The sequence below is a fragment of the Oncorhynchus nerka genome, linkage group LG3 (genome assembly GCF_034236695.1).
Source record: "Oncorhynchus nerka isolate Pitt River linkage group LG3, Oner_Uvic_2.0, whole genome shotgun sequence".
NCBI classification, from domain to species: domain Eukaryota; kingdom Metazoa; phylum Chordata; class Actinopteri; order Salmoniformes; family Salmonidae; genus Oncorhynchus; species Oncorhynchus nerka.
The window spans coordinates 13,427,570-13,450,157 of NC_088398.1; the positions used below are offsets into that span (position 1 = coordinate 13,427,570).

Below are 22,588 nucleotides of genomic sequence, written 5' to 3' on the forward strand. Positions count from 1 at the left end.
CCTGGAGATACTGAGGTGCCGTTCCCCTCACAGCTCCGTAGGCAAGCACCATGGTCTTGTAGCGGATGCGAGCTTCAACTGGAAGCCAGTGGAGAGAGCGGAGGAGCGGGGTGACGTGAGAGAACTTGGGAAGGTTGAACACCAGACGGGCTGCGGCGTTCTGGATGAGTTGTAGGGGTTTAATGGCACAGGCAGGGAGCCCAGCCAACAGCGAGTTGCAGTAATCCAGACGGGAGATGACAAGTGCCTGGATTAGGACCTGCGCCGCTTCCTGTGTGAGGCAGGGTCGTACTCTGCGGATGTTGTAGAGCATGAACCTACAGGAACGGGCCACCGCCTTGATGTTAGTTGAGAACGACAGGGTGTTGTCCAGGATCACGCCAAGGTTCTTAGCGCTCTGGGAGGAGGACTACGGTTATATGCACACAGCAATGCGATTATTGTGGATAGTCAGATTAATATAATCGTTTGATTAAAACTTTTACATGCTTTGCAAGAAGACCGATTTCCCTAATAATCCTGTTTACATGGACACATTGGAAATCAGGCTACCTGATGGGACTCGTTTTAAACCTTTTACCACAGCGACCATGTTCTTTTTGGGAAGCGTATTTGATTCTGAGTTGGGACATGTAAAGTTTATATGTGAAAACTACTTCTAAGACACATACATACAGTTGTTCCAAACTGACTCGTACTAAAGGGGGAGGCTCTCGGCTGGTGCTGGTGCCCAGATCTAATACACCACTGGAACGTTTGTTTACATGTCCTTACTGACAGAAACCCCACAAGGGGGAAATCAGCCAGGCCTCAGACATAAAATACACCCCTTAAACCAACAGTGATTTATGGGAGGAGAATATAGTAACCGCTCGATGCTCTCGCCCCAGAAATAGTTTGACACTGGCGGCGTCTTTAGTGGGCGCAGTGCTTTAGAGGCTGAGGGTGGGCGCAGTGCTTTAGAGGGTGGGGGTGGGCGCAGTGCTTTAGAGGCTGAGGGTGGGCGCAGTGCTTTAGAGAATGGGGGTGGGCGCAGTGCTTTAGAGGCTGAGGGTGGGCGCAGTGCTTTAGAGTCTGAGGGTGGGCACAGTGCTTTAGAGGCTGAGGGTGGGCACAGTGCTTTAGAGGCTGAGGGTGGGCACAGTGCTTTAGAGGCTGAGGGAAAACTACTTCTAAGACACATACATACAGTTGTTCCAAACTGACTCGTACTAAAGGGGGAGACTCTCGGCTGGTGCTGGTGCCCAGATCTAATACACCACTGGAACGTTTGTTTACATGTCCTAATCATTCAAAGGATTGCTCAGAACACCAAGTGTTTCAATCGGCGTATGCTTACTATGATTTTGACCTTACGCCGATTAAGCTTAGCAGAGCAAGGTGTTTACATGACTAATGCATAATCTGCCTACTGCCAAAGTCAGTTTAATATCATATTATTAGTGTGCATGTAAATGTACTCATTGATAAGCTAGTTAGGCCTATTGGAAGTATTTGACTGTTTTAAAACCCCTCTGTGTTTTTTGTCTACATGATTATGTCCATGGTGTTTATATGCTACTTAGGCTTATTTGAAGTGTGTTAGTATTCTGCAACACCTGAGAGGTTTGTCTCTGTTCTCTGAGGTGTTCATCTGGGGTTATTAGTATTTCCAGAGCTGCTGCTTCACGGTAGTGACAGGCTCTTTGATCAGGCAGATATAAGGGATGAACGGTGTGTGTGTTGAGGAGGGGATTGTCTGGGGAGCGACCTGCTCACTGCAAGACTGACTGGCTGCCCGATGAACATCTAGAGGAGAACTGTGCTGATATTTGAACATGGCCTCAGAGAGACTGGGATGAGGGAGGAGTGGGAGTGGGGAGAAAAGGGGGAGCAGGCTACAAACGCGGGTGTGGGCGAGTGGAGGGGGAAGGGTGATCAGAGAGAGAGAGGTTAGCTTGTGTTTTTTTTTTAAGTAGTCACCTCTACCATTACTGGTCTCCATTGATCTCCATTTTTCTCCCAACCCCCATTCTTATTCTCTCTCTCTCTCAATCTCTCTCTCCATTGTTAAATATCCCACCACCCAGCACTAAGCACTTTCCCTTCTTAATGATGTCATTGTGTGTGTGGGGGGAGGGGTCTCTGTCTATTCACCATTGTAGGACAGACAACAGCTGGCCCTATTGGACATGGCCACGCCCTACAAATTCTACCCATCTGGTTCCTTAAGAGGAACCCCCTACACACACACACAAACACACACTCACTCACACACACTCACACGAACTCATCTTCAGTACTTTTTCATCCCACAGGACTGGAACCCTACATCTGTTCTTACTAAATCAGGCCCCCAAAACAACACATTCCATTGTTGACTTAAAGAGTATATGATACTGTAGGGAGGAGAGCAAAAGGAGAGAGGGAGGAGAGAGAGATCCCTCTGTGTGGGCCTCACGACCTGCCATCCAATAACTCACCCTGAGGCAGAGAAAGAGAGAGAGATGAAGGGTAGAGAGACACAGTGCTTCTGTGACCTTGAACTTCTCAGCCTCACATCCTCTCTCCTTTCCTCTCTCTCTGTGTATCCCCTTTTCTCTGTTTCTGTCCTATGTCCACTCCGTTCATCTCGCAGTGTCCTTTTTGACCTAAACAAGACTCCATACTCTATCCCTGCTTTAAACCATGCAACCTGAAGTAAAGCTCATCTTCTCGCTACTTCTCTTTCTCCCTCTTTCTCTCTCTCTCTCTCTCTCTCACACACACACACACACACACACACACACACACACACACACACACACGCATTCCTACACCGCCTGTATGTGGTTTTGAGTCAGAGAGCTGTATGAGCAGCAGATAAAGGAGGCGTCCATCCAAGACTTCAGATTCCTGGCATAGACTGCCTCACATCCACTGGGAATGGACTTCCAAAGGCTGAGCGAGAGACAGAAAGAGAAAGAGAGGGGAAAGAGTGAGAGAGAAAGGGGGAGAGAGAGAGAGAGAGAGAGGGGGGACACAAGGAGAGACATGCATTATTTATTATTGCAGTATGGTCACTAGAAAGAAAGAAGGGGATTAGAGGAGCGCTCCAAGCCAGCCAGGTCTACTGGGTTATCTCTCTGACTCTCTCTCTCTCTCTCTCTCTCTCTCTCTCTCTCTCTCTCTCTCTCTCTCTCTCTCTCTTTCTGTCTGCTCTGACTCTCTCTCTCTCTTTCTGTCTGCTCGGACTCTCTCTCTCTTTCTGTCTGCTCGGACTCTCTCTCTCTCTCTCGCTCTCTTTCTGTCTGCTCTATCTGCTCTGACTCTCCCTCTCTCTCTCTCTCTCTCTCTCTCTCTCTCTCTCTCTCTCTCTCTCTCTCTCTCTCTCTCTCTTTCTGTCTGCTCTATCTGCTCTGACTCTCTCTGTCTGCCCTCTGTCTCTCTCTCTCCCTCTCTCTCCCTTTCTCCCTCTCTCTCCCTCTCGCTCTCGCTCCCTCTCGCTCCCTCCCTCCCTCCCTCTCTCTCTCTCTCGCTCTCTCTCTCTCCCTCTCTCCCTCTCTCGCTCTCTCTCTCTCCCTCTCTCTCTCCATCTCTCGCTCTCTCTCTCGCTCCCTCTCGCTCTCTCTCCCTCTCGCTCTCTCTCCCTCTCTCTCTCTCTCCCTCTCTCTTTCTCTCCCTCTCGCTCTCTCTCCCTCTCTCTCTCTCTCCCTCTCTCTTTCTCTAATTTGCTTAATTGGCATGATGTAACAATGTGCATATTGCCAAAGCTTACTTTGGATATTTACAATATGAAAATAATGAACAAAGGGTCAAAACAACCATACATTTGACAATAAAAATAAGCATACAGTAGAGTACATGTGCAGGTTGATTGGTCTGTCAGACACTGTCCCTCAACTTATGGCAGGCAGTAATGTAGTGCGCTGCCAACCCACAGCTTTCTGCGTCCTCCCCCAACAGGACGGGTAGCCTACTCTCATCAGAGGTCTTTGAAACCTTGAATAAGGGTTTAAAATGTGTAGAAATGTGTCAAGGGTGTGCGTACTGGTAGCGGAGTCAGGTGCAGGAGAGCAGAGACTTATGAACAGGCAGGAGAAACCAACATAACTCGTGACAAAACATGGAATAAACGAACACCAGTCTGGCGCATCAAACATGACACGTAACACAAATAATATCACACAAAGCCATGAGCGGGAACAGAGGAATAAATACATGCAGTGTGATTGGGAAATGCAAACCAGGTGTGCAGGGAACAAGACAAAACAAATGGATCAATGAAAAATGGAGCGGCGATGGCTAGAAAGCCGGTGACGTTGACCGGCGAACGCCGCCTGAACAAGGAGAGGAGACAATTTCGGCGGAAGTCGTGACAAAATGACACTCTCTAATTGTTTTATATTTTTTACATTTTGTCAGGAAATGCAGCTCGTCTCAGGTTCTGCTGTTGTGCAGTGGTCGCACAGCCTTTCCTCTACAGGGAGCCAGGTTTTCCTGTCTACCCTTCTCAATGGAAAGGCTGTGCTCACTGAGCCTGTACTTTGTAAAGGTTTTTCTTAAGTTTTGATCAGTAACCATTGTCAAATAGTTAGCCACGGTGTACTGTCGATATAGAGCCAGATAGCACTGCATTTTGCTTTGTGTTTGTGCTTGCGTTTCCCAATAAGCAATGTAGTTTTGTTTTGACTGTGTTGTAATTTGGTTTATTCTGATTGATTGGATGTTCTGGTCCTGAGGCTTCAGTATGTTAGTAGAACATGTTTGTGAACTCATCCCCAGGACCAGCTGGATGAGGGGACTCTTTTCTTTGCTCAGCTCTTGGCATTTCAGGGCTTAGTAATGATATGAGAGGGGTCACTATATTATAGATGTTTCCAAAACTTAATTGCTATTTTTTGAGTTTTTATTATTAGTGGATATCGGCCTCATTCTGACCTGCATGCATTGTTTGTCATGCCCTGACCTTAGAGAGCTTTTTATGTCTCTATTTTGGTTTGGTCAGGGTGTGATTTGGGTGGACATTCTATGTTCTCTTTTCTATGTTTTTGTATTTCCTTGTTTTGGCCGGGTATGGTTCTCAATCAGGGACAGCTGTCTATCGTTGTCTATGATTGGGAAGGTAGCTTAGGTAGCTTTTCCCCACCATTGTTTTGTGGGTAGTTGTTTTCTGGGGGTAGTGGGTAGTTGTTTTGCACCTGACCGGACTGTTTCGTTTTGTTTATTCACTTTGTCATTGTTGTTTCAGTGTTCTGTTTAATAAAAAGTAATGAACACAACCACGCTGCACTTTGGTCCGATTCCTCCTCTTCATGTCCTGGCCGTGTCTGAATCCTGGCTCAGGAAGGCCACCAAAAATTCTGAGATTTCCATACCCAACTATAACATTTTCCGTCAAGATAGAACTGCCAAAGGGGGAGGAGTTGCAGTCTACTGCAGAGATAGCCTGCAAAGTAATGTCATACTTTCCAGGTCCATACCCAAACAGTTCGAACTACTAATTTGAAAAATTACTCTCTCCAGAAATAAGTCTCTCACTGTTGCCGCCTGCTACCGACCCCCGTCAGCTCCCAGCTGTGCCCTGGACACCATTTGTGAATTGATCGCCCCCCATCTAGCTTCAGAGTTTGTTCTGTAAGGTGACCTAAACTGGGATATGCTTAACACCCCGGCAGTCCTACAATCTAAGCTAGATGCCCTCAATCTCACACAAATCATCAAGGAACCCACCAGGTACAACCCTAAATCTGTAAACAAGGGCACCCTCATAGACGTCAGCCTGACCAACTGGCCCTCCAAATACACCTCCGCTGTCTTCAACCAGGATCTCAGCGATCACTGCCCCATTGCCTGTATCCGCTACGGATCCGCAGTCAAACGACCACCCCTCATCACTGTCAAACGCTCCCTAAAACACTTCTGTGAGCAGGCCTTCCTAATCGACCTGGCCCGGGTATCCTGGAAGGACATTGACCTCATCCCGTCAGTTGAGGATGCCTGGTCATTCTTTAAAAGTAACTTCCTCACCATTTTAGATAAGCATGCTCCGTTCAAAAAATGCAGAACTAAGAACAGATATAGCCCTTGGTTCACTCCAGACCTGACTGCCCTCGACCAGCACAAAAACATCCTGTGGCGGACTGCAATAGCATTGAATAGTCCCCGCGATATGCAACTGTTCAGGGAAGTCAGGAACCAATACACGCAGTCAGTCAGGAAAGCTAAGGCCAGCTTCTTCAGGCAGGAATTTGCATCCTGTAGCTCCAACTCCAAAAAGTTCTGGGACACTGTGAAGTCCATGGAGAACAAGAGCACCTCCTCCCAGCTGCCCACTGCACTAAGGCTAGGTAACACGGTCACCACGGATAAATCCATGATTATCGAAAACTTCAACAAGCATTTCTCAACGGCTGGCTATGACTTCCGCCTGGCTACTCCAACCTCGGCCAACAGCTCCGCCCCCCCGCAGCTACTCGCCCAAGCCTCTCCAGGTTCTCCTTTACCCAAATCCAAATAGCAGATGTTCTGAAAGAGCTGCAAAACCTGGACCCGTACAAATCAGCTGGGCTTGACAATCTGGACCCTCTATTTCTGAAACTATCCGGCGCCATCGTCGCAACCCCTATCACCAGCCTGTTCAACCTCGCTTTCATATCGTCTGAGATCCACAAGGATTGGAAAGCTGCCGCAGTCATCCCCCTCTTCAAAGGGGGATACACCCTGGACCCAAACTGTTACAGACCTATATCCATCCTGCCCTGCCTATCTAAGGTCTTCGAAAGCCAAGTCAACAAACAGGTCACTGACCATCTCGAATCCCACCATACCTTCTCCGCTGTGCAATCTGGCTTCCGAGCCGGTCACGGGTGCACCTCAGCCACGCTCAAGGTACTAAACGATATCATAACCGCCATCGATAAAAGACAGTACTGTGCAGCCGTCTTCATCGACCTTGCCAAGGCTTTCGACTCTGTCAATCACCATATTCTTATCGGCAGACTCAGTAGCCTCGGTTTTTCTGATGACTGCCTTGCCTGGTTCACCAACTACTTTGCAGACAGAGTTCAGTGTGTCAAATCGGAGGGCATGCTGTCCGGTCCTCTGGCAGTCTCTATGGGGGTGCCACAGGGTTCAATTCTCGGGCCGACTCTTTTCTCTGTATATATCAATGATGTTGCTCTTGCTGCGGGCGATTCCCTGATCCACCTCTACGCAGACGACACCATTCTGTATACATCCGGCCCGTCCTTGGACACTGTGCTATCTAACCTCCAATCGAGCTTCAATGCCATACAACTCTCCTTCCGTGGCCTCCAACTGCTCTTAAACGCTAGTAAAACCAAATGCATGCTTTTCAACCGTTCCCTGCCTGCACCCGCACGCCCGACTAGCATCACCACCCTGGATGGTTCCGACCTTGAATATGTGGACATCTATAAGTACCTAGGTGTCTGGCTAGACTGTAAACTCTCCTTCCAGACTCATACCAAACATCTCCAATCGAAAATCAAATCTAGAGTCGGCTTTCTATTCCGCAACAAAGCCTCCTTCACTCACGCCGCCAAACTTACCCTAGTAAAACTGACTATCCTACCGATCCTCGACTTCGGCGATGTTATCTACAAAATAGCTTCCAATACTCTACTCAGCAAACTGGATGCAGTTTATCACAGTGCCATCCGTTTTTGTCACTAAAGCACCTTATACCACCCACCACTGCGACCTGTATGCTCTAGTCGGCTGGCCCTCGCTACATATTCGTCGCCAGACCCACTGGCTCCAGGTCATCTACAAGTCCATGCTAGGTAAAGCTCCGCCTTATCTCAGTTCACTGGTCACGATGGCAATACCCACCCGTAGCACGCGCTCCAGCAGGTATATCTCACTGATCATCCCTAAAGCCAACACCTCATTTGGCCGCCTTTCGTTCCAGTTCTCTGCTGCCTGTGACTGGAACGAATTGCAAAAATCGCTGAAGTTGGAGACTTTTATCTCCCTCACCAACTTCAAACATCTGCTATCTGAGCAGCTAACCGATCGCTGCAGCTGTACATAGTCTATCGGTAAATAGCCCACCCATTTTTACCTACCTCATCCCCATACTGTTTTTATTTATTTACTTTTCTGCTCTTTTGCACACCTATATCTATACCTGTACATGACCATCTGATCATTTTTCACTCCAGTGTTAATCAGTGCCTTTTGCACACAATGTATATAGACTCTTTTTTTCTTTTTTCTACTGTGTTATCGACTTGTTAATTGTTTACTCCATGTGTAACTCTGTGTTGTCTGTTCACACTGCTATGCTTTATCTTGGCCAGGTCGCAGTTGCAAATGAGAACTTGTTCTCAACTAGCCTACCTGGTTAAATAAAGGTGAAATAAAAAATAAATAAAATTCAGAAGACGACACCCGTTACATTGTTTGTAGTTTTCCTCTGGACATGTAGGAGAATCTTATAGATCCCTGCATGCAGTGTTTCAATGGGGTGTTTGTCCCATTTGATGAAATCTTGTTTTGCAAGTGGGTCCCACACCTCACTGCCATAAAGTGCAATTGGTTCAATTACATATTCAATTAGTTTTAGCCAATTTTTAATAGGTATTTCAATTTGAATTTGCTTTTTAATGGCGTAGAATGCCCTGCGTGCTTTCTCTCAGTTCATTCACTGCCTCATTAAGGTATCCAGTTGAGCTTACTTTTAAACCTAAGTAATTGTAGTGTGTGCAGTACTTTATATATTTTATACCAATTGAGAACTTTGGTCTAATTCCCTGAGATCTGGATCTTCTCTGGAAATCATAATTTTAGTATTTTTGGGGTTTACTGCCAGGGCCCAGTTCTGTCTCTGCTGTAGGCCATGCACTGTGGGTGACAGCAGGCATAGGTCATCTGCGAAGAGTAGGCATTTAACCTCTGAATTGTGGAGACTAACACCAGGGGCTGAGGATTTTCTAGAATAGTGGCCAATTCGTTTATGGAAATATTGAAGAGTGCAGGGTTCAGATTGCAACCGTGGTGAAGGCCCCACCCCTGGTTAAAGAATTCTGTTCTTTTCTTGCCAATTTTAATGCTGCATGTATTGCCAGTATACATTGATTTAATTATGTCATATGTTTTACCCCCTACAGCACCTTCAATAACTTTGTAAAACAGTGCTGTATGCCAAATAGAATCAAATGCTTTTTGGAAGTCGATAAAGAAACAGTATATTTTGGTATTATTTTGGTGGACCTGCTTATCTATCAGGGTGTGTAGGGTGTAAATATGATCAGTCGTGTGATGTTTTGGTATAAATCCAATTTGGCTTTTACTCAAGACATTGTGCTTATTAAGGAAGTTTAGAACTCTTACATTTATAATACTACAGAAAAACGTCCCCAGGTTACTGTTCACACAAATGCCTCTGTAATTGTTAGGGTCAAATTTGTCTCCGTTCTTAAAGATTGGGGTTATGAGTCCTTGATTCCAGATGTCAGGGAAATAACCTACACTCAGGATCAAATTAAACAGTTTTAATAAAGCCAATTGAAATGTTGCGCTAGTGAGTTTGGGCATGTCATTTAGGATGCCATCAGGTCTGCAGGCTTTTTTAAATTTGAGAGCCTGAAGTTTCTTATAGAGCTCCTGGTCAGTAATTGGGGAGTCCAATTGATTTTGATTGTCCTTTATAGCTTTTTCTAATCCATTCAACTTCTCATGGATTTGGCGTTGTTCTGTGTTTGTGTCAATTTGAACTGTGTTGTAGAGTGTTTTAAAATGGGTTGTCCATTTGTCACCATTTTGTATCACTAATTACTCACTAATTACTCTTGTTTAGATGTTTTCGTTTTTTCTAATTTTACCAGAAGTTGTTTGTGTTAATGGACTCCTCAATTAGTGTCAGCTGCTTGCTGTTGTACTGTGCTTTTTTGGTTCTGAGTGTACGTTTATAGAGTTTTAAAGTCTCACAGTAATGAAGGCGTAATTCACCATTATTTGGTTCTCTGTGCTTTTGGTTGGATAGTGTTATGAGTTTTTTCCTTAGAATTTTACAATCTGCATCAAACCAGTTGTCATCTGTGATCTTTTTCGTTTTGTTTTTTATAAATTTCAATTGTGCTTCTTTTACCGTTTGCCTGAATATATAGTTGATGTTTTGTACTGTCAGATTGATGCCTTCTTCACTGTGAGTGATTGTGGTATCCAGAAAGTTATCTAAGAGTGTTTGGATATTTTGGTTACTGGTTGCTTTCTGGTATTCTTCTGTGCTGTTTTGGGCCCATCTGTATGAATTTCTGATGTTCTACATCTCACTGGGCTGTGAATGTGTGGTTGTTTCCATGTCTGTTCTTTTGAGGAACAACGTAATTTGGCTGTGTTCAGACAGAGGTGTTAGTGGCTTGACAGTGAATGAGCTGAGAGAGAAAGGGTCAATGTCTGTAATCATATAGTCTACTGTACTGTGGCCAAGAGGTGAGCAGTAGGTGAATCTCTCCAAAGAGTCCCCCCCCCCCGTAACCTACCATTGACAAAGTACAGGCTTCTACAGAGCTGCAACAGATCCCTTCCGTTTTTGTTGACACTGTTGTATCTATGGGGAGATGAAGACAGTTAGAGACACTATGGCCTGTAATAAAGCTGTCCCCTCGTGTGCTCCTTAGATCAGGTAGTGTTCCTGTGCTCGCATTTGTGTCCCAACAGATGAGCACATTTCCCTGGGCCTGGAAATGGCAAGTCTCTTCCTCAAGGGTGGGGAAGATCTCCTCTGAGTAATATGGGGATTCTGAAGAGGGGGGGAAGATCTCCTCTGAGTAATATGGGCTTTCTGATGGGGGGGGTCTCCTCTGAGTAATATGGGCTTTCTGATGGAGGAGGAAGATCTTCTCTGAGTAATATGGGCTTTCTGATGGGGGGGGGGGTGATCTCCTCTGAGTAATATGGGCTTTCTGATGGGGGGGGGGGATCTCCTCTGAGTAATATGGGCTTTCTGATGGGGGATATATATTGCGCAAAGGAACACAATTTTTATCAGTTTTAACCAAATGTGATATTTACCAATTTTGAGGGGATCAATTAGATTTTGCAGTTCGGATTTGTACAAAATGATCAGTCCTCCAGAGTCTTTACCTCTATTGACAGAGCTATTTTTCTGTGATTGCACAATTACCTCTCTGTAGCCTGTGGGACAGTGAGTAACAATGTCAGCCTTACACCATGTCTCCTGCAGAATGATGACATCAACATCTTTAAGATTTGTGTTGAACTCTCTCTCTCTCTCTCTCTCTCTTTCTCTCTTCCCCTCCCTCCCTCCCTCCCTCTCTCTCTCTCTCTCTCTCTCTCTCTCTCTTCCCCTCCCTCCCTCCCTCTCTCTCTCTCTCTCTCTCTCTCTCTCTCGCTACTTCTCTCTCTCTACTTCTCTCTCTCTCTCTCTTTCTCTCTTCCCCTCCCTCCCTCTCTCTCTCTCTCTCTCTCGCTAATTCTCTCTCTCTACTTCTCTCTCTCTTTCTCTCTTCCCCTTCCTCCCTCCCTCCCTCCTCTCTCTCTCTCTCTCTCTCTCTCTCTCTCTCTCTCTCTCTCTCTCTCTCTCTCTCTCTCTCTCTCTCTATCTCTCTCTCTACTTCTCTCTCTCTACTTCTCTCCAAAGGGGTTGTTCAGAAATAAGGTAGCTGTGATTAGTTTATTTCCAGTTGGCAGATTAACTAAAGTGTTTGTGTGTGTGTTTTTCAGGTTGCTGCTGTGGTCAGTCCAAGAGAGAAGGACAAAGACACTGAGATGGAGGAACCATCGGGATCACATTCCCTCTTCTGTTTCTTTAACGAATTACCTTTCCAACCGTGTGTGTGTGTGTGTGTGTGTGTGTGTGTGTGTGTGTGTGTGTGTGTGTGTGTGTGTGTGTGTGTGTGTGTGTGTGTGTGTGTGTGTGTGCCTGAGTGTATGCATTTTGGTGGGTGACACCTCCAATTTCAGTTTTATAATTTGCCATTTTTGTTGACTTTTATAATGTTATGATACTCATATATCGTTGACACATTTACAATACCCTTAATCATCAAGAGTCTTTACAATACTATTGATACATACTGTGGCTTGTGTTTCTAACTACCTATGTGAGAATGTATATTTGTATGTACAGTATACTCATATTTAGAAAATATATCACGGACTCCAAGAAAGCTTAAATTCTTTCACTAACATGCTGCACTTGCATGCATTCACGCACGCATGCACAAACTCACACGTACACACACACACACAGATACACACACACGTACACACGCACACAGATACACACCCACTGGACAGTTTCACTCACAACACAAACTTGAACTGAGAATGACAAGCGGTGGTAATGTTTCTCTTTAACTTTGAACTGTTCCTCCTCTGTAACTGTCAGGCCAGGGTCAAATGACATCAAATCAATAATAATCATAAGAGCAATGGTAGTAATACTGTAATAGTGATACTGGTGATAATAATCCGTTAGTCTCTGCTGGAGATGATGCATACACGCAAAGCAATGAGCGTCGATGACATCGTGAAGAGTCACGTTATATGGTACATTCGCTGTAGTTCGTCTCAGCATATGTGGGTGTGTTATATCTGTGTGGTTGCGTGTGCATCAAACATGGGCAATATGGGCTATACCCTTCATTGGTGCTTCCATGTAGGCCATGAGGTACTGTTATCTATACCGCATCCTGTTGTACACTGTATCTAGATGGTAAAACACAATGGCAATAGGCTCAGTGGGATTTTGATCTCTTGGTTACTTCGACCCGTGACAATCCTCTTCTCCTTCACGTTCTTTGATAGCGTCACCATCCAGTAATGTACTGTATTTCAGTCATCACAAATGTTATTAGACGATTGCGTCATCGTCTGTTTGTCTCAACTATCACGTTAATAAAAATATTTGGAGCACTTTTTATGATATCGCATGATATTGATCTAACAAATACTTTTGTTTCTTGGGTACTATGTTACATTGGCTGGTACAAAGATGTCTTTGTGTTCGAGTTTCAGCTGAGTGTTGTTTTGTGTAAAAATACCTGCTCATATTAGTCATGTGTGAGCTAGGTAATATAGCAATGACCAGTAACATGGAGAATATGGGTTCCCGTTTTATGGATTGATTTGAAATCTACCACTAATCTGAATTGCCTGTACTGTGCACAAGTAGAGGAGGGGGAGGAGAGTTCTGAGTTAGACATCATAGACACACACTAACTATCAGGAGAGATTCGTTTTCTTAATCCACATTGACACCCTTAGAAAGACATGTACACACACACACACACACACACACACACACACACACATGAGAACACATGAGAGACAGTCACAGGTATAATAATGTAGACACTTGGCCACACACAGTCCTTCTCCACCCCTGCCTCACCTGCTAGTCTATCATAGAGGGAGAAGGACGAGGAAGAGGAGGAGGAGACATTAAAAATAAATGACTCTTGTAGAAGGCTTTGACATGATTCGCCATATGGCCAAGTCCGTGTAATGGTACAGCTTTAATTGTCCCACCATCACTAGTGGTGTTTGGTGTGATATAGAGCAGGCGAGGCAACGACAGAGAAACACAGTGATAGTGACGACTTGTGTCATTAGCTTTTTGAGAATGCACTTTTGGAATATATTTGCCCTACTGTACATTCCAGCTTATTAAAAATGTCACTTTTTGCACCTGTGTTGTCCTTAATCACATGCCCTTGTCTGCACAGACTAGAAATATCAGTGCCCTCCCTTGGCAATCTTAATATAGGCCAACAGACCCCAGGTTCCAACCCCAGTGATGCACAGACTTTTTAAGGAAAACTACTACAGACACTTAAAGTGATTTCATAGGACTTCAGTGTCATTCCTGGTGTGACAAGTGATTCTGTGTCATGGTAGTGAGGAAGGGAGGAGAATCTAGAGTGGCGTCTTAATGTGACTAAAGCAGCGTGACAGAGGAGGGTTAATACCAGAGAGCTCTGCTGAGATAGATCGCCCAGCTCGCTCTGCTCGGCCTTGCATGGCTTTATGGGATACAGGAGGTATTAAGCAGCTGAATAATTATTGTTGATACGTTACTCTCCTGCTTTCTGTCTGTGTGGCATTTCACTTTTCTTTTGCCCCCTTTTTATTTTGTGCCTTTGTGTCCCAGAAGTTTCTTCCTTTGCCGCCTGCCTGCGACATCACATAAACATGAAAATACTGTATATGTTTTGGACTACCTGCCTGCCTGCCTGCCTGCCTGCCTGCCTGCCTGCCTGCCTGCCTGCCTGCCTGCCTGCCTGCCTGCCTTTTGGGTGGAGTTCCTGAAAGCTCTTTTTTTCTCCTTTGGGAATTAAAAGCATTTCTCTATGAAGGGAAATCTTGGAAAAGAAGTAGTGAAATTGCACATTGAGCACTGTGACGGTCCAAATGATTAACAATTGAATGGGGCCCACTATCATTTGAATGTTACCATTGGTTATTGCTTGTTAAGGTCAACTTCCAAATGTTTAAAAAAAAATGCATTTACAAATACACCATTCAAATGGCTTAAGATTGATCTGTTTGCTATACTGGTCATGCTACGGAATGTGTACATTTCGAGTCATATTTTGAGTTACATGTCAATATTTAATCATTTTGTATCCTTTGTTATAAACTGTCTTACTAGGCTGTATATAAAGGGGGAGGTGAAACGCCTTGTGTAAAATGTAATAGTGACTATGTTTGCGTACATACAGGGTCACACGTGTCTCCTTTGCGCCATAAAAGAGAGGATTCGTATTAAATATATATGGATATATACACATACAGTATTTTTTTGGCCTTGTCAGTTTCTTAACTGCGTAGACGTACAGTATATGTTGAGAAAGGCATTTTGGAACCAGACATGCAACCCCCGCTGTACTCAACACTGAATCTGTGTTTTACAGTACAAAAAAAAAATCTTCACTTGCGTCTTTTTCTTTTTTTGTAATGATGCTCTGAAAATACATCATTTTTCACAAGTGGTTTCGGACATAGAAGAAGTGTTACCGGTCACTTTATATACTGAAACTTAGGATATAATAGTAGAATAGCTGTTGCATTACCTATTTGTTACGACCTGTATGTAATGTTATTATGGAAGATGTAATGTCCTTCTGTAAATGTTGTTTATTGTTGCTTTACCTGAAATAAATAAAGTTTATTAATGCTTCAAACTGTGTTCAGCTACCAATGCAAAACAGCTGTTGTTAGGTCATGTATTACATACTTACTTCATATTAATTCTACCACAACTCCATTCTAGTGTGGTCATGCTAGTGTGGATATTGGTTGCCTTTGTCCTCCTATTCGTCAGTATTTACATAGTTAGCTACTTCCTGAAATGAGTTATCCCTGGAATTGATCTAAGTACCATACTTCGTTTTTTTAAGGCATAATTCATTCAACTGTACCAGCGACAGTTTCTAGTGATTTGTCCTGTATTACCAGTCCCTGGCTGATGTGAGCTGAGCTGGCCTGATTGTATTGTACCACAACAGTGTTTTCTCTGGACACCCACCAAGGTGTTATGTCTCTGATTCAAACCAATAGGTCAACAACATCTGCATCCCAAATTGCATCCCTATGGGCTCTGGTTAAATGTAGTGCGCTATATAGGGAATAGGGTGCCATTTGGGATGCATGTTAGAAAAAAGTATGTATCTTCACTTATGAGTACAGTTTTCAAGCCTACTGGTCCTTTAAACAGATATACTTTAAAACATGAAAACAAACAACCTCCAGGTCATAATGACTGCTGTGACTGCTGTGACAGATAGATAGGAGACAAATACATGGAAACCCCAACAAAACAATGTGTGCTGTAAGAATGTTATGTTCATAACGTTTTTAACATTTCTTTGGAAAAACAATGAAGTCATTCTATTCTATTCTGTGGTTATTGCATGTGGTCATAAATGGTTCTGAAACGGTTTTGCACCAAAAAATTCCCCACAAAAAAATGCATTTTCAATAGTTAATTCTAATGTATCTCTTTAATGCTGGCTCATAGATCAACTGCATGAAGGTCAAATCTGACTCAAGGTTTTAACTTTGTCTTTGTAATGTTGATTGCTCTGGACAACTGTATTCCAAACTGAATAGACTTGGCTAGACACCCAGCCCTAAAACAAGACATTTAGTAACATAAGTCATTTTGAGTTTGTGTGTCTCTCTTGGCAGGGTGTAGCTTGAAGAACCAAGTCTCACTGCATTCTTCTGTCAGGATATATTACATACTTATTGACTCCCTCTCCATCCCACTGACAGACATGCCTCCTAACCAGTCAGAATCCCTAGGTGACTGATTAACATTAGGGATCCTCTGTATTTGCTTGGCCTCAGCTGGTTGGTCATGTTGTTCTGAATTCTCAATAGAGAGTGCTCTGTGACAGTCTCCTGTGCACACATAACCACAGGTTGATAACTAGAAATAGGTTTTGATGCACATCACTTGGGCTAATCATATTATTGATGTGCTATAACTGGTCATAGTGTTGCTGATGGTTGCAACAGTAGTTGATTTGATTATTATTTATGTTGTTATGGTACTGTTTTTGTACATTAAACAGTCTTACATGATCCAATATATCTCTAGTGAACAGTAAGGTACAGTACAGTTGATGACAAAGGAGAGATGATCAACTCTCTGAAAGTCAAGGGGGCAGGACAGCCCTGTTAAGCTCACTGTAGTTGAGTTTTTCTCTTCCTTCCTTTGGTGTTCTACACAGGGTCTCTCTCTCTTTTTTTCTCTCACGGTTTCCTTCCTGTTCTCCTCTACACAGTGTCTCTCCCTCCCACTGTTCCCTCTACGTGCACCACTGTGTGAGATGGGTTTGAAACCCCTCGGATCCCAAAGTCTCGTGGTGACAAACCACTTTCATCCCTGTCCCTAGGGCCCAACGGTGGAGACGACATTATGGTTGAAAGGGGAAACCGATTAAAATGATGCTGGTTGTTCTTCCCTCTCTAAAAGATCCATTTAGGCTATACTCATTCGTAATATGGAAAGCACATAGCATTTATTTAGTGTGTTTTATTTTAGTCACACACAGTTTTACTGGATGATAATATCAAGGGGGTCTGGACTGTTACAATAGTAGGCTATTTGAGGAGGTCTAATATGATATCTCTGTGTCAATCCTTCACAGTTTTAATGAACATATAAATGAAGGGTAAAGGGTTAGCTCATATAAAGAGTAGTCCTACTGTCATATTTGCAAATGTCTTTCCTTTTCCATCAGTAGTCCTAGATGTGGCTTTCAGAATATCATAGGCCTATTTATAAGGGCATAATTCTAATATGAAATATTTAATATTGTTTCGGGCTATAGAACTATAAGACATTGAAACCCATCAGTCAAAAATCGAGAGCCATGCACAAGATGAGCAATTGTAGACGATCCCTAAACCTTGCATCTGTTAGTCCAACCCTTTTTTCCATATGGAGGAGAGAGAGACGGCTCACTGAGACGGCAGGGCGCCTGTAAACAGGTTTCAACAGCGCAGAGCAGAGAGAGGCTATCAGGTTTGTCGGGGCAGCTAGAGCAGCAGAAGAACATTGCGGAGTCCGGACCTGTGTGTTTGTGTATATTAGGTCGGATTTTTTTCTCAAAATTCTGTCAGTGATATTTTTTGATTTTGGGGGACCTTCAACATCTCTGCGCAACGGCCGGAGAAGCAAAAACAACCAAAAGTTACGCAGGAGGGGTGTACATTTACAAGGAAAGAAAACCCAAACAAAGAAAGGGAGCGGGGAAGTAGTTTCTCGCTAGCTGGCGAGCTAGCTAGTTTTGGAAGAAACCGCAAAGAAAGTATGTCTGTGGCCGTGCGTAATGCTTTCGCAATGGATTATAACAGAGTACTGTGTATATTTTTGCAGGTTTTTTTATTGATCAGTTTAGGATCTATAAGGGTAAATGGACAGTATGGCGACCGGGGAATGTCTATTCCGGAGCACGGCTTTTGCCAACCGATTTCTATTCCACTTTGTACGGACATCGCATACAACGAGACCATCATGCCAAATTTACTAGGACACACAAACCAGGAGGAAGCAGGGCTCGAGGTACACCAGTTTTACCCGCTTGTGAAAGTTCAGTGTTCTCCTGATTTAAAGTTTTTCCTCTGCTCCATGTATGCGCCTGTGTGCACGGTGCTTGAGCAGGCGCTTCCCCCGTGCAGGTCACTGTGCGAGAGGGCGAGACAGGGCTGCGAGGCGCTCATGAACAAATTCGGTTTTCAGTGGCCGGAAAGGCTCGTGTGCGAGTCTTTCCCGGTTCACGGAGCGGGCGAGCTGTGCGTCGGGCAGAATATGTCGGGTCAAAGCACACCGGTCAATCCCACCCCCGATGTAACGGAGCCTCCGTATGATACTGGGATTGTAAAAGGACAGTTCAAGTGCCCGGCTTCGCTGAAAGTACCCACTTATTTGAATTACCGTTTTCTCGGTGAGGATGACTGTGGCGCACCGTGCGAGCCAAAGAAATCTAACGGAATGATGTACTTCCGCGAGGAAGAGTTAAAATTCGCCAGGATATGGATAGTAATCTGGTCCGTGTTATGTTGTGCATCCACGTTATTTACCGTTCTAACCTATCTGGTGGACATGAAGCGCTTCAGCTACCCTGAGCGTCCTATTATCTTCCTATCCGGTTGCTACACCATGGTATCCATTGCCTACATAGCTGGATTTCTCCTTGAGGACAAGGTGGTTTGCAATGACAGGTTTGACAACGACATTAGGACTGTGGTGCAGGGTACCAAAAAGGAGGGTTGTACCATCCTCTTCATGATGTTGTATTTTTTCAGCATGGCCAGCTCCATCTGGTGGGTCATCCTGGCCCTCACCTGGTTCCTGGCAGCAGGGATGAAGTGGGGTCACGAAGCCATCGAGGCCAACTCGCAGTACTTCCACCTGGCGGCGTGGGCTGTGCCCGCCATTAAAACCATCACTATCCTGGCGGTGGGACAGGTGGACGGGGATGTCCTTAGCGGCGTGTGCTTCGTGGGCATCAACAGCGTGGACGCTCTCCGAGGCTTCGTCCTGGCGCCGCTCTTTGTCTACCTCTTCATCGGCACCTCGTTCCTCCTGGCCGGCTTCGTGTCTCTGTTCCGGATCAGAACCATCATGAAGCACGACGGCACCAAGACGGAGAAGCTGGAGAAGCTGATGGTGAGGATAGGGATCTTCAGCGTGCTCTACACCGTCCCCGCCACCATCGTCATCGCCTGCTACTTCTACGAGCAGGCCTTCCGGGAGCAGTGGGAGAGGACGTGGATCAGCCAGACGTGTAAGACGTACGCCGTGCCCTGTCCGGCCCACCCACACCCCAACATGAGCCCCGACTTCACCGTCTTCATGATCAAGTACCTCATGACTCTGATCGTGGGGATAACGTCCGGGTTCTGGATCTGGTCTGGGAAGACCCTCAACTCCTGGAAGAGGTTTTATACGAGACTGGCTAACAACAACCAGGGAGAGACCACAGTGTGAATGGTCTGAGTGGGGTGAGACCTCTATGATGGGTGTCCCCCACACACATAAAAAACTGTTTATTTACAGACTGAATGAATGATAATCGTTTTTGGACTTAATTGCCATGCAGAGACACTCATTGGTACATGATGTTTCTATTGTACATAAAACATTTTGTGAGATTTTTGTAAGTATATATTTGTATTTAAAGATCAAAATTCTCTTTTTTAGTTGTTTCCCTCTATTAAAACCAACATTTATTTGACACACTTTGGGCATAATGAAAATGGACCTAAGTGATAAAGCTAACTGAGCATTTAGCACTAAGGATGTGGTTGTCTTAGGACATGAGTTGGCTTGGTCACTGCTGGGAGAGGGTTGTAGCTGTCTTTGATCAGTAGACTGGCTCGGAACATTGTTTCTATGTCCTGTGAAAAACAATTGCTTCCTCGTGGGTCCTTATCCCCCATTATACTGTTGTTCTTTCTGTCCAGCTGTTCTCTTCTATTCAACATATTTCCAATGCCTAAATGCCTGGCATTTGAAGGTTAAAAATACAATCAACATGTATTTTAAAACGAGGTATAGGTTTGGGATTATGTGTTCAACATATTTCTAAATGCCTGGGATTTGACGGTTAAAAATGCAATCAGCATTAAAACGAGGTTTGGGATTATGTGTTCAACATATTTCTAAATGCCTGGGATTTGATGGTTAAAAATGCAATCAGCATTAAAACGAGGTTTGGGATTATGTGTTCAACATATTTCTAAATGCCTGGGATTTGACGGTTAAAAGTACAGTCAGCATTAAAACGAGGTATAGGTTTGGGATTGTGTGTTCAACATATTTCTAAATGCCTGGGATTTGACGGTTAAAAATGCAATCAGCATTAAAACGAGGTATAGGTTTGGGATTGTGTGCACATGTACTGTGTAGCCTACATGACATGAATCCTCCAAATAAAAAATGTTTTCATAACCTCCAGTACTTTAAGCTAGAATGAGAACATTTAGCCCCAAATTTAGCCCAAATACTTTCACCAAAGTTAAAAGCCGTCTTTTGGTAATTAGAACAAAATATTTGAAAAGAATGAAAGTAAACCATTTGCAGGATCTTTTCAACATTTTGTTTATGTGTTTCAGACATCCTTGCTGCCTATTAACACAGAACAGACGCACGTTGTTTGTGCCTTTTGTTGACCTATTTGAGCACTTTGAGGAGAAATACTAGCCTGGTCCCAGATCTGTTTGTGTTGTCTTGCCAACCCCGAAGGACCATAGGAGTAGGCAGGACAGCACAATCGGGTCTTGGACCAGGTTAGGGGAATACAGAATGCTGGACAGAGACAGCTCCGACTCAGAGGTGGGCTACGTAACACATCAGCTGCACTCCCTAATGCTTTCTCACAGACAGACAGCTGAAATACCAATCCTTCATTGATGAACAAGCTGAAATACGTAGTAGCCTACTCTACAGCCGGCTGTATAATTGGCTTATAAAAACTGAAAACAAATAAATAATTGAAGGAGATAGGGCAGTGCGTTTTGTAATTTTCAGACCTACAGGTAATCAGAGTCAGAAAATGAATATTCCCCACAAGGTAATTGTTGGCAAAATGTTTTAACGATTGGCCCAGGTGGCAGCTTGAAGCAGTCCCCTTTCACCCCTGAGTAATTTCTCTCCTGGTTAAGTGTGTGTGTGGGTGGGTGGGTGTGGGTGCTAACCATGCAGGATGAGCAGCTGACTTTAGGCTTTATAAAGGAAGACACCATGATCTGTCCCCACCTCACGCTTCTTCTGTTATGTTCTTGTCAAATGCATGGAAGTTATTTTACCCTAAATGCATGGATGGCTCTCTATTAAAGAACATGTTCATGCCTTTCACATCTATTATGTTTAATTCTGCTATTCTGCATTTGTTTGTTATTAAAAACATTATATTTATAGATACATTTCTTTATATCCACACTGATTACTTTAAAGAATAAAAAATCCCACCTTTGCACCAACTGTCATGTTGATCTGAAATATCTATTATTTTCATGTGTTATAAACCAGAGATGATGGATTGAATCATGCTGTTAGCCTAGTGTACATTTACATTTGAGTAATTTAGCAGGTGGTCTTATTCAGAATGACTTCCAGGAGCAATTAGTGTTAAGTGCCTTGCTCAAGGGCACATCAACATATTTTTCAACTACTCGGCTAGGGGATTAGAACCAGCGACCTTTCGGTTCCTGGCCCAACGCTCTTAACCGCTAGGCTACCTGCCTAAAATGTAGTTTAAGATTTGGAGAATAAACAAATCTGCTTCATAGACTCTGTAGTATTCCCTTTGTAACAACATGGTAATAGCAATCATTTTTACAGCTGGAAAAGCTCAACAATGAGCATGAGTTTTATCTCAGTGGTTACAGCCAACGTCTTGTTTGAAAAATAACTTATTTATCCTGGGTGGATGTTAATCAAATGCAGCTCTCTGGTTAGGCTAAATGAGGTGGATGGGAATCTTGTGAATGGTTGGTATGCACTGTGAACGCTCAGAGGCCTTGCTTGTGTAGGGGCATTGTTGCTTTGCACTTAAAATAGCTTGTGTCCCATGTCTGGCAGTCACATACGTAGGTCAGCTACTCAACTTTCATACAGCCATTGTTTAGGGTCGTTTTTGTTGTTGTCTTTAATTCTGTTGCTCTTCATAGGGGTTTTTCTGTTCACTCTTGTCTATTGTGTCGAAGCTTCTCTGAAGTCTGTGGCTGTATAGTTTGTAGCTAAGCTGACTGTAACGTCATGTGAACTATATACAGTGGCAAGAAAAAGTATGTGAACCCTTTTGAATTATCTTGATTTGTGCATAAATTGGTCATAACATTTGATCTGATCTTCATCCAAGTCACAACCACAGACAAACACAGTGTGCTTCAACTAATAACACACAAATTATTGTATTTTTCTTGTCTATATTGAATACATCATTTAAACAGTCACAGTGTAGGTTGGAAAAAGTATGTGAACCCCTATGGCTTCTCTAAAAGCTATTTGGAGCTAGGAGTCAGTTAACCTTGAGTACAATAATTGAGACGAGATTGGAGATGTTAGTTAGAGCTGCCCTATTAAAAACACTCACAAAATTTGAGTTTGCTATTCACA

The 22,588-nt window shown here is 43.9% G+C and overlaps 2 protein-coding genes across 3 annotated transcripts in view; both read left to right on the forward strand.

Annotated features, from left to right (window-relative positions):
• LOC115102465 (cyclin-dependent kinase 14) overlaps positions 1-15,137 on the forward strand; it is a 273,353-nt gene extending 258,216 nt beyond the window's left edge. For both annotated transcript variants that reach the window (XM_065008563.1, XM_065008569.1), the window contains one exon: positions 11,674-15,137. The gene's annotated coding sequence lies outside the window, so the exon portion shown is untranslated. The remainder of the gene's footprint in view (positions 1-11,673) is intronic.
• Positions 15,138-17,427: 2,290 nt separating this feature from the next.
• Positions 17,428-21,450, forward strand: LOC135559495 (frizzled-1-like). Its single transcript, XM_065008555.1, has one exon. It carries the CDS (start codon positions 17,777-17,779, stop codon positions 19,454-19,456), a length of 1,680 nt encoding a protein of 559 aa, XP_064864627.1. The 5' UTR covers positions 17,428-17,776; the 3' UTR covers positions 19,457-21,450.
• Positions 21,451-22,588: the final 1,138 nt, after the last annotated feature.